The 13,224-nt window shown below is 46.3% G+C and overlaps 1 protein-coding gene across 1 annotated transcript in view; it reads left to right on the top strand.

The window, feature by feature from the left end:
* The window catches only part of ica1 (islet cell autoantigen 1), a 200,011-nt gene that overhangs the window by 92,632 nt on the left and 94,155 nt on the right, over positions 1-13,224 (top strand). The window contains exon 8 of the mRNA XM_068051235.1: positions 13,054-13,154. Within this exon, the coding sequence (XP_067907336.1) occupies positions 13,054-13,154 (101 nt within the window). The remainder of the gene's footprint in view (positions 1-13,053; positions 13,155-13,224) is intronic.

Here is a 13,224-nt window from a genome sequence, read left to right on the forward strand (position 1 = left end):
CATGAGAGCAGGGGGGAGTGTTGAAATGGCAAGCAACCGGAAGCTCAGGGTTCTGCTTGCGGACTGAGCGGAGATGTTCCGCAAAGCGGTCACCCAGTCTGCGCTTGGTCTCCCCAATGTAGAGGAGACCACACTGTGAGCAGCGAATACAGTATACTACATTGAAAGAAGTACAAGTAAATCGCTGCTTCACCTGAAAGGAGTGTTTGGGGCCTGGGATAGTGAGGAGAGAGGAGGTAAATGGGCAGGTATTACACCTCCTGCGATTGCAGGGGAAGGAGAATGGAATGGAGTCCTTACAGGAGGTAGGGTGTGAAGAAGTGTAGTCGAGGTAGCTGTGGGAGTCAGTGGGCTTATAATGGATATTGGTAGACAACCTATCCCCAGAGATGGAGACAGAGAAGTCGAGGAAGGGAAGGGAAGTGTCAGAGATGGACCATGTAAAGGTGAGAGAAGGGTGGAAATTGGAAGCAAAGTTGATAAAGTTTTCTAGTTCGGGGCGGGAGCAGGAAACGGCACCGATACAGTCATCAATGTACTGGAAAAAGAGTTGGGGGAGGGGGCCTGAGTAGGACTGGAACAAAGAATGCTCGACATATCCCACAAAAAGACAGGCATAACTAGGACCCATGCGGGTACCCATAGCGACACCTTTTACTTGAAGGAAGTGCATGGAGTTGAAGGAGAAGTTGTTCAATGTGAGAACAAGTTCAGCCAGGCGGAGGAGGGTGGTGGTGGATGGGGACTGGTTGGGTCTCTGTTCCAGGAAGAAGCAGAGAGCCCTCAAACCATCCTGGTGGGGGATGGAGGTGTAGAGCGATTGGAGACCTTGTCAGAGGCCATACAGATTGAGTGACACGCTAAGGAGGCAAGAGACACCCTCATAATCACTTGCTTCCAGCCACCCTGATGTCCACCCACAGAATCCAATAAAGACTAATCTTAATGCATGTAGTCTGTCGCCTCCTTTCCATTTGTGTTCCCTGACTTGTGACCAGCTGTAAGCTACACTAATGCCCATGGGAGATCATATGTTAATGAGGGCTGTGGTCACATTGGCATTGCACTAAGCAGGAAGGGGGAAATTAGCAGCTCACAATGAAGGCATAATGGAACATGGCTTTCAGACAATGATCACTAATAAGTTGCGCAAAAGAACATTTAATTAATCACTACATTACATATTTTCTATACCCTTGAGTCCCCAAGTGTGACTACGTGGTTTTCTTACTATGTTTGTGAGTGCTCCTACATGGTGTGATCCCTGCTACAGCAGCTGGCTGGAGGCAGGCTGCTGATCAGGCTGCCTTTTGGCCTGTAATGACTTTGGCGGGTGTCCTCTGGCTGCCTGAGGCCTGGAAGGTCCAAGCTGCCTGAGGATTTCCTGCACAGGTGCTGGACTCTCCTCAGGCATCGTGGCTGCTGGAGGGCTCACTGGTGGAGGGGCTGAGGAGCCAATGTCCACACTAAGCACCCTGAGGGGAGGCCCCAAAAATGTGGAGGGCAGCCTATCCTCCCTTGCAAGGCTCGCTTGACCCTTCCTGCTCACTAGAGAAGGACGAAGAGCGGGACAAGTCTCTAGGCTCCTGTTCCTTCTCTCGCCTTGCCACTACTGCATTGAGCTCATGGCCAAAGTGATGGTGTGCAGGTCTGTGTGCATCTGAGAGATCTGGCTCTCCATGAGGGCTGCCAGCCTCGATGGAGGAAGCCATGAGCTCACACGCCTGAGATGTGGCAGCACTCATGCCAAGGATAGAATCCTCCATCGTCTCCTCATGCCTGTATGGCCTCTGGCATCTCTGCCAGATGTTGCCTTACCCATCTGTGCAACTCCAGCATGCCCTGTGCTGTTGACAGCAGAGGCCCGACATCACCCTGGGGCTCAGGCTCATCATGGGCCTGGCCACCCACAGTCCTCCAACTGGCAGAGCCTTCGGCTGTCTCAGCTTCAGCCAGCTGCTTGGGCACCTGTGTGGTGCAGTCACCAGCTGGTGACCCTGATTCTAAAGCCAATCAGTTACCCACCGAGATGAAAGTATCTGCTCTGGTGGAAAGTGCAGGAGAGTCATGGGGCAGTATATCCTTTGAGTGGTCTTCCTCCTCAGAGGTTGATGGCTATCCCCCTGCAGCTCTGGTCTCCTGTCCATGCAGACCTGTGTGAGAGAGCATAAATGTGTGGGTTAGGTTGTGCAGAACCCGATCTGCCATCCATGCGTGATGTGGGTCTGCAAAGTAATGAGTATGTCAATGGAAGACAGTCCTCACTCTCTTGCGCAGAGACTCCAGGCTCTCCGCCCAAAATTGTGCTTCCGTCCAGGGTGCCCGCCAGTTCCAAGCCTCTTCCTTGGCAGTGGTGAGAGGACGCAGATCTGAATTCCTCCGCCACTCCAGGCCATCTCCCTCCTGTTGTGGGCCCTCTTGTCCTGCAAGAGGAAGGATGGAGATAGTAAAAAATTGGCAGAGATCAACATGATAGTTCTGCTACTGTCAGCCCCTCGATCCCTACTGGGTGGATCTGATATATCTCATGCTGACACATGCTGTCAGGGGAGTTAACGGGGGTGAGCTATGATGGAAGGTGGCATGTGGCTGAGATGCAGCCATGCATCTATCAGGCTGTGGTAATACTCTAGCCCTTCTGCCATCGCTGTGGTAGTGCCACCCTCCCCATGTCGTGCACCCTCCTGCAAAGTCAAATGTAATCCCCAAAGAGTGGTATTGAGATCTCATCTTGGCCAAATGCAGGAGGTTGTTGAGCCTCTTTTGGCACTGGACCCAGTTCCGGCGGGTGATCCCATGGCTGCTGACCTCCACTGCAATCTGCACCCAGGCTTGTTTGGTCAGGCGGGAAGACCTCTTGCTATCCCTGGGAAAGAAAACATCCTGCCTTTCCCTTGCACCCTGTGTCTGCCTCAGCCATCCTGTGCTGTCCTCCTCGGGGGTTTGGGGGGTGGGGGGGAAGTGTCCAGCAATGTTATAATGTGCATAAAGCTGACAATGTCTCTAAGGCAGGAGTGAATACACGGCTGGCAAGTTTTTAAATATGGTGGCAGCACCTGCTCCGGCGTCAACAGACGCTGTAATTGGTGACTCATCTCCGACTCCCATCATGTGATTTTGGGAGGGGAGTGGGTGGGCTATGTCTCCAATATGCTAAATGGCTGCCCAACCCATGATCATGGTGGGGCAGCCACTGATGTGACAGATAGGAACGGCTGCCCTTTCCAGGCTGGCTCATAAATTCAATCCTTGGATACTCAAAGAAACAGGGGAGGTAGCCTTGATTGTACCTTGCTGCATTTAATTAAACTGCAACTCTGTTTCTTTGAAGAAAATTATATATTTTTCTATTTTAAGGTCAATGATAACCTGTTGTTTGACAGTTATGAGGAACAATGTCAGTCATGCTTTTGATTGAGGCCAGAGGGTTGATTTATCTCTTTGTAGCCAGGAAGATTTTCTGAGAGTCTCCACTACCTGCAGGGCCTCGCAATCAGCCAGCATGAAGCAGCTAATAGCAGCCCTGCTGCCACCGACTTGAAATCCATTGATATCACAAGGCTTCAGAAAATCTCGTCCTCATGTCCTGTTAGTTTTATCTTTTGCCTTATACTATTAGAGTCTGACACTTGAAGTTATAGCTATCATTTCCACAAATGATGCCAGTCCCTTTTTGTACAGTCAAGTGCACACATACAGAGCAATCAAGAAACATGTAATTGTTTCATATACCTTTGATGTTTCTACAGTGAATCCTTTACACAATCGTTTCTGTTGATCCTTCATAATTCTTAGATAACAGAACGTCTTTGTCTTGCGCTGCAGGAAGGGTTCAAACTGCAATGTCACAGAATTCTCAAAAATAAAAGGTGACATAACCAAACAACAAATATTTCACTGAGTAGATTTACTCAAAATAGCTTTGCACTGGAAGCTATATGAATGAAACTCAGAAGATTTTGTTTAAGATGAAAAAGAAAATGTATAATACTGTAGTGGACTGTGGGACTTGTGAATTTGTTTAAAAACAGCTATGGACTGTTTGCAAAAAAAAAAAGCAGACTTAATAAAACTGTTATACACTGTATGTAGCAAATCAGCTCTATTTTCACATTTTACTTGTCATTGTGACTGGTAGAGGTTAATTTCCTTGTAGAACACTGCATTAAATGAGTTAATTTTCTTTAAGTGTACTCACAGGCACAGCTAAATTTGCTCAGTACTTTTTCTTGTAGGCTAGTTGTAATACCACTAACAGAGCAAGAAATAGGAATCATACATGCCAACCAGCAAGAGTAGCAAAAGCTGCCCAATAGCCATTAGAGGGATTGGATACAGTTCCCAAAAAGCTGACAACAGGAACAGATTTGCTTATACATGAAAACCATGAACTTACGTGAGCTTTGTACCTTAAGTAGTAGGTGAACATAATGGGAATGAATTTCCACGGGCGTCTCTCGTTCATCTGCCATAACCTTAATAAAAGAGCTGCAGAAGCCCCAGAACACATCATTTATGCTGTTTTGCCAGGAATCCCACAGTTTGCCTACTGAAGGTATGGTAACAAGTAGGATAAACTCTGCAAAAAAGAAAGACTTGCATTTATGTCGCACCTTTCACAATCACAGGATGCCCCAAAGTGCTCTGCAGCTAATGAAGAACTTTTGAAGTGTAGTCACTATTGTAATGTAGGAAACGCAACAGCTAATTTGCACACAGCAAACAGCACAGTGATCAAGACCAGATAATCTATTTTTGTAACGTTTTCCTCGGCAAGGCAGCGGCAGACCCCATCATGGCTGTCGCTTGCCTTTGGTGCCAGGTAGGCAGCTCCCACCTCCTTGAGGCACTTGGCACCTCTAACTGGGTGCTGAGATTGTCTCCTGCCCAAATAGGGCATTAGTATTTAAAAATAGCATCACATAAGCAACGCAGTGGAGGTGCGGGGTTGGGATCCGGAAATTATCCAGGCATCGTGATTGAGGGCTAAATATTGGCCAGGATAGCTGGGATTTCCCCACTGCTCTTCTTCAAAATAGTGTCATGGGATCTTTTACATCCACCTGAGAGGGCAGATCGGGCCTAGGTTTAACACATCATCTGAAAGACAGCATCTCCAACAGTGCAGCACTCCCTCAGTACTGGATTGGAGTGGCAGCCTAGATTTTTGTGCTCCTGTCCTGGAGTGGGACTTGGAGCCCACATCCCTCTGACTCAGAGACAAGAACCAAGGCTGATACACCTCCAGCATTCATTCATTTGAATTAAAGAGTGAAAAAAAATTAAATACATTAAATCCTGAAGAAACAGTTCAAGAGTTGAAGAAACATATTTAGTGAAGCATTTCTTGGCATTCCAGGAACATTTTAATTTTAAGCTCTTTTATATTTGAGAATTTATAGAATTTGCATCTTACAAAAAAAGGAAAGACAAATTGACATTTTTTGATAGCCTAATTAGACTACCACGTCCCCAAAAATACCTCAATAATCAGTCTCCAACTTTCCAGTCCCATCACCCCAATTTAAGAGGCACTCTACTTGCTACAGACCCAGTAGACAAAGACCGTGCTACATCTGACTTTCAACCTGTTCAGAGATACTAACCCTGATATTAACTCAGTTGTACAGGTGGGGACTGATGCGGGCAACAAAGTGTCCCGACCTTGGCAGTGTGAGATCCAGCAGATTTTAACACCCATTCTTCATCTGTAAAATTCCCATCATTCTCCCACTCGAGATTGATGGGAAGCACCAGCTAGGGGGAACAATATGTCAGACAGCAGGATACTGCCTTCATCCCAGACACTCAGGTAGGTTGTGGGGATGAACTTTGGGAGGGTCTTGTGATTGAGCTGGGCAGGGGGAGCCCAGGACATCAGATGTCTAAACCTCCCTTGTGAACTGAATGGAAATGAAAATAAGGGGAGATGTAAAATGGGCTGTTGATTTGTAATCAATGGCCAATAGCCCAAAGTCAAATTACACTCTCTGGGCTGAATTTTACAGACCCCTTGACGCTGGGATCATGGTGGGGGGGTGTTTGCAGAAAATGCCTCCGAGAGAGGCCCGCCACGGCCTCGATGCCGGGAAGGCAGACCTGATATTGCCGGCAGCGGCCAGGCCTCGTGGCCCCCCCCCCCCCTCCCACTGTTCGGCGATGGGAGCCCAATTTTAATATGTTAACTAATTTAAATAAAGGAATAAATTACGTTTGTGCTCTCGCCATCTGTCCCGGTGCGATATTTGTACTGGTGGCCGGCACTCCCGTGCCTTCAGATCCCTGCCCGAGGATCCGAGGTGTAACACTGGTGTGGAGGGGGGAGCAGGTAGGTTTCTCTGTGCGGGAGTGGGGGGAGGGCATCACAGTCATCTCATTGGTGTAGGAGATGGTGGGAAAGGGTAAAGTGTAAAGTTGATGCACTTTGGAGGGGAAGGTCAGGTGCACAAGGTAAGTGTTTTGGTGGGGGAGAAGGCAGGTAATTAAATCTATGGTTATTGGAAGTGGGGGGGGGTGGGAGATTGGCAAGATCAATTAATTAATTTTTTTTAACTCAATCTCTTTAAATATTTAAATATTTAAATGTAGGGTTCAAAGCCCTTTAAAAATGGTGCAGCGCCTGCGCAAAGGCAGCTGATGCCATTGCCGGGGATGGACTGCCCACCCCCTCCACGTCATCGGGGTGGGTGGTCCACCCCAGTTATTTAAATGAACTGCTGCGGTTAATATCATGGCGGCTCTGCGACATGCGGCCCACATGGGTAGACCACCATTGTTTTCGCCAGCCCTATGTCTTGGCTACTGCAGATAACAAACAACTGACATTCTAATGATGGAGTCAAACCAATTCAGCTGAGTATCATAATTTTAGTTTTTCTTTACTTTGACTCTTTCTCTTTCTGTCACAACACTACTTGTGGTTGTTTCCCCTTGCTGGGGAATCTAGTGCATGGGGGCACAGTCTCAGGATAACGGGTCAATCATTTAGAATTGGAATGAGGAGAAATTTCTTCACTCAGAGGGTTGTGAATCTTTAGAATTGTCTACCCCAGAGGATTGTGGAAGCTCCATCTTTGAGCATATTCAAGGCTGGGATAGATAAATTTTTGGGGCCTGATTTTCACTTCGGGGTCGGGAATCCGATGCCTGGATAATTTATGGAACCAAACCCCGCACCTCCATTGCGTTGCTCACGTGATGCTATTTTTAAATGCTAATGGCCTGTTTGGGCAGGAGGCGAGCTCAGCACCCAATCAGAGGTGCCAAGCGCATCAAGGAGATGGGAGCTGCCTACCTGGCACCAAAGGCAAGCGGCAGCCATGATGGGGTCTGCCGCTGCCATGCCGAAGAGAACAGTCAGCTCTTCAGAGGGACATTACCAAATATAAAATGGAACCGAGGCAAATGGCCTAAACAAAGCTACTGCAAACGTCCCTGCGCAGGATACCGGGACTCCTGATAATTTTAAATATTAAAATAAAAATTCCCTTTGTTCTGCTGCGCACCTGACAGCTGTGTACTGACTTGCAACAGACTGTTTTGGTTCGCCGATCCCCTTCCAAAATTACGATGGTGACCTCCCCGGTCCGGTAACAAGCTCCGAAAGGAGTTTAATGGGCCCTTAATTGGAGGCAAGCGGCTTCCTCATTCCCTCCCACCTGCCCTGACATTGAAAATCACAGACTGTCCCAGAGGTGTCAGGTGCTGGAGACGATCTCCAGGACCTCAGTCTTAAAGACGCGTCCAGTCCGGCTTCCAACCCCATGGCCCTTTGAAAATCTAGCTTTGATCTCTCAGAGAATCAAGGGATATGGGGAGCAGGCAGGAAAATGGAATTGAGGAAGATCAACCATAATCGTATTGAAAGGTGGACCAGGCTCAAGGGGTTATACTGCTGCTCCCATTTCTGTTCTTAAAAAAAATCACTCTCTGTTTGTACTGCTTTCTCTCTCGCACGCTCTGTAGTTTGTACTTTCTTTCTACACAATGTACAAAAGTTTCCAAAAACCTGCACCAACATCAGGATCTTGCAGGGAGCTTATCTGAAAATCGGGGATACACTGCCCACAAATTTCCACCAATTGATTTCTATGGATGGAAAATTGTAGGTAATGCGTCCAGGATTTAATGATTAGCTGCATTTGAGACCCTCTGGGCTCTAGGAAAATTCTGTCCTTTGTCTTATGTTACCCAGTTTTAGTAATATCTCTCTTGAGTGGGATTTAGTATGTCATAACTCTATTTCGTTGTGCTCCAGACTTTGAACTCCGCTCTAACCCCAGCTGTTTTATCTTCATCCCAGTCATTTGATTTCTATCTTCACTCTATCCTGGCTCTCTGATCTCCTTTCTAGTTACACTTTGTTCTGTTCCAACTCTTTGATGTTTCTCATGGTTGTGTTTTTCTGTATCCATCTTCAGTTTAGTTCTGGGAACTCTTTTCAATACAGTATGTCAGTCAACACTAGCAGTGAGAGACTGAAATTGGATTCATATTAAAAATCTTTGAATCCCATAACTGCAAACAAACTCTTTGCAGACTCATTTCTGTGGCGTGAGATACACAGTTACCAGACTGAAGTTATATTACAGACTACATATCTGTGCAGATTGCATGAAGTTCATTAAAATGAGTAATCAGAAAGTCATAGGCAGTTTGTGCCAACATTTCTAATTTGCCCTGCTGATGGTTGAGACTTCCTGCCAGAGCTTCAACTAGTATAATTGCTGCGTACATGTTTCTATTTAACTTTTAATATTATAAAAAGTTGCTTTTAATCCTATCCCTGTGTCACAATTCAAGTGTTATGCTCAAATTTCTGTGTCTCATTTAAAGAAAAAGTAAAAATAAACAAAAGTCAGAATTTTACGCTCCCTACTTGGGAGCGGGCTCGAGGCAGTGGGGTGCATAAACTTGAGTGGGAGGCAGGGGGTGCCATTCCCGTCACCTACCCATCCCCGCTGCCATTTTACCAGTGGCAGGGGAGGTGAAGAATGGCCCTCCCGCCCCAGGCCAATTGAGGCCCTTAAGTAGCCAATTACTTGCCGCTTAAAGTCTTTCTCCTGCCACTGCTGGTATATTACCTGCGGCGGACGGGCACTTCGCCAGCTGAGGAGGCCGCCCAGTAATACCTGACAGCCTCCTTGTGGGCTCAGGGGTGGGCCCTCCTGATTGGACATCCTGCGCTCCACAGAGGGTACTCCAGCGGCACAAGCTGCCCCGCTGGACCACCTCCCCCGTCCTCTCAATTCTACACCCCCCCCGGGCCTGGTCAGTGCCCAGCCAATTTGTCCCGCTGAGGCCCTGCACACTTACCTCCATTCCAGGGTCTGCTCCATCTTACTGGTCCTAGCTGGGTGCAGTCCCAGTAGTGGCTATTGCTTCTGGTGGCACTGCTGGGACTGAAGAGATGCTGGCAGCTCTTGGAGGCAGCACTTCCTGCGTCGGAGGGTGGAAGTCCCAACTGAGGCTTATTAAGGGCCTGAGCCACGCACAATTGCTGCATGGCTTCCAGGCCTGGCGGAGGCAGGCTCTCCCCTGACTCCCCAGCTGGTGGACGGCGCCTCTGCCACAACATAAAATTCCAGCCGAATGAGCTCTTCCTTAACACAAAATACAAGGGCTAGGATGTTTGCAATCCCCTTAATTGCCCCTTCACACTTGTCTAAATCTAACAATCTAGCACCTGCTTCATAAGTAATATATCTGCTCACTCACTGTGACAGTAGTGCACAAGATTGAATAGATGGAATACTCTGCACTTGCCTGGATGGGTGCAGCTCCAACAACACTCGAGAAGCTCGACACCATCCATGACAAAGCAGCCCGCTTGATTGGCACCCCATCCACCACCTTAAATATTCACTGTCTCCACTACAGACGCACAGTGGCAGCAGTGTGTACCATCTACAAGATGCGTTGCGGCAACTCACCAAGGCTCCTTCGACAGCACCTTCCAAACCCATGACCTCTGCCACCTAGGAGGACAAGGGTAACAATGCATGGGAACACCACCACCTGCAAGTTCTCCTCCAAGCCACACACCATCCTGATTTGGAACTATATCGCTGTTCTTTCACTGTCGCTGGGTCAAAAACCTGGAACTCTCTTCCTAATTGCACTGTGGGTGTACCTACCCCACATGGACTGCAGCGGTTCAAGAAAGCAGCTCACCACCACCTTCTCGAGGGTAATTAGGGATGGGCAATAAATGCTGGCCTAGCCAGTGACACGCACATCCCCCAAACGAATAAAACAAATTAATTTGGATGGGTATCATTCTATTATGATGTGGCTACTTCACACCTTCTTTGTCTCAGAAGCAATCCATTCAATTCAGGAATGTCTCTTGATGGTTTCAGGATGGGTGGAGTAAACACCTCTTAGTCTGGAATGTATCCTGTTGGCCTTTTGATATAGGCAATTTGTGAATACACAGGCCAGGTCATTTTGCAGCACATTGTCCAATTTTTAAAAGGAAAAGTCAATTTCAAAGATTGCATATTGAATAAAGTTTCTATCTTAAAAGTCGTAATATGATATGTCTTTGCAGGGCATGACGCTTGGAAAATAAAAATCTAAATGGAGTAGGGGAGCAAAGAGATCTGGGATTACAAATACAAAAGTGACAAAGAAGGGACACAAAACCAAGCACTCGGGTTTATTCCTAGAGGGATAGAATTGAAAAGTAGAGAAGCCATGCTAAACCTTTATTGAACATTGGTTCGACCATGTTCTGGGTGCCATATTATGAAAATAATATGGAGGCACTAGAGAGGAAACAGAAAAAAGATTTACAAGGATGATACCAGAACAGCAAAGTTATGCCTCAGGAAAGGATGAACAGGCTGGGTCTCTTTTCTCGTGAAACGACATTAAATGGTGACCTAAAAGAGATCTTTAAAATTTTGAAAGGTTTATTTAAGAGTAGAAACAGAGACAGTGGGCAGGATTTTTGTTCCTGGGTCCCGATCATGCCGTTGGGATGAAATGTGAGTCGGAAACCCATAAATGCCAGCGGCGGGATCGAGTGGGAGCCTTTGGAGAAGGTGGCCAATTAAGTGGCTGCCTCTTGGAGCCCCATCCAATTGAGGACAGGATCTGGAGGGCCAATTGGAAGCTGTTCACTGGAAGATCAGCAGCCCCAACGTCAGAGATGGGCACTACCAATGTAGGTTGAAGAATGAGAAGGCACCTCAAGATGGACAAACCCTCTGAAGAATTTAACAAGTTTTGAAATAAAAAGTGATCACATCTGCCACAGGACGGCCTGCAGCTGCACCTGTGGCCCTCTGGCGATCATGGCTGCAGGGTGGTGGAGTGTGGAGGGGTCAGCTGCCGAGAGGCTGTCTCCATTCATCGACTGGGTTTCGGCCTCAGCGGAGGGCTCACTTGCTGTCTAGAAAATTCCAGATGGCTTTTGATCAGTGCCCTCAATGAGCAATTTAATTGACCTAACTGGCTGCTCGCCCCTCAATGCAGCCTCCCTCAAAAAAGCCCAGAAGCAGGATCATTGAGGCAGACCAGCACACCGGCCGGTAGCGGGAAGTTGCCAGCACATCGGCCTCTGGTGCTGCCTTTACATCTCCATTAAAACTCAGCCCAGTGTTTCTACTTGTGGGGAAGATCAAAATTACAGGCCATTTATATAAGATAATTGCCAAGAAATCAAATCAGGAATTCAGAAGAATCTTTTTACCCAGACAACAATGACAGTGTGGAACTCACTACCACAGGGAATAGTTGAGGTGAACAGTATGGATGCATTAAACGTATGAGGGAGAAGGAAATAGAATGTTAAGCTGATAGAATTAGATGAGGAAGGATGGGAGGAGACCCAAGTGGGGCATAAATCCTGGCATGGACTGGTTGGGCCGCATGGCTGGTTTCTGTGCTGTATATGCTATGCAATTTTGTGTAATTCTATAAATTATAGTAAGGCTAGCAAGTACGGTCTCCAAGGCATTGGTAACTGAGAATCATCTGCGAGAGTGATCGAGATTTAACAGCCAATAAATCTAGAGTAAAGAAAGGCAGCAAAGGCCCATAATCATAACACTGACTTTGTGATATTGGGTGAGTTCAGCTCATTTCTGCATGGTTGCAACCAGTTTTGCCCTTTCCTTGATCTCTTCTTTCAGCTATGGAAGAAGCTGCTAATGAGTGCAGATGCCTTTTGAGCCTTTTCAAAACCTTTAATAATTTTTGTCACGCTGCTGTAGCACTCACTTTAAATTTCACTCAAAGAAGAAACTTGCATTTATAGAACATCTGTAGCATCTCAAAGCACTTCACAGCCAATAAATTACTTCTGAGGTGTAGTTGCTTGTTTTGAGACAAATAAGCAACCAGTTAGCGGACAACAAGGACCACAATCAGCAGGTGAGATAAATGTCTAGTCATCTGTTTTGGTGATGTTGACCAAAGATGTAATGTTGACCAGCATATGAAAGTAATTCCTTGATCTTCAGGTAGTACCATGGGATCTTTTATGCACACCTATGTTATGTAACCAGCAGTTAAGACCTCAATTTGTTGTGCTGAGACCATATCTATTATATAATAAAATGCTGGAAATACTCAGCAGATCAAGAAATAGCTGTGGAGCAAGAAACAGAGTTAATGTTTCAGGGTGATAACCTTTCATCAGAACCAGAAAAAGTTAGACATATAACAGGTTTTAAGCAAGTACAGAGGAAGAGATATGGGAGATGAGGCAAAGAACAAAAGGGAAGGTCTCTGATATGGTGGAAGGCAGGAGAGATTAAATGACAAAAGGGATGATGGTGTAAGACAAAAGGGATTGGTAATGGGGCCACTAAAATTCAGTTCATAGTCACATCTCGATCAGGTATCTTCTATTATAAAATATACCCTCTCAAGACAAAAAAAGCATAATTTTCATTACACTGATCCTATAATGCATTATTTTGATCCCAATTGCACTGCAACTTTGTGTGGCAACATGCTATGCCATAGTATGTAAGTTATAGTGATCATATAATATTCTGTGAATGCCATGTAATTTCAAAATAATTAAATTTCTGTTTACAGATTTTGCAAGGACCTGTAAACAAATTGATAGAGCAAGCATCACAGGAAGATAATGATGCAAAGGGTGATGTGGCAAAGGATGCATCTGATAAGGATAATGAGTAAGTTGGAGAACATCATTAATATATTTTAAAGAAAAGGAGCAAAATGCAGCTGGGCTCATTGCAAAAG

Source organism: Heterodontus francisci, chromosome 2 (genome assembly GCF_036365525.1).
Source record: "Heterodontus francisci isolate sHetFra1 chromosome 2, sHetFra1.hap1, whole genome shotgun sequence".
Lineage (NCBI taxonomy): Eukaryota > Metazoa > Chordata > Chondrichthyes > Heterodontiformes > Heterodontidae > Heterodontus > Heterodontus francisci.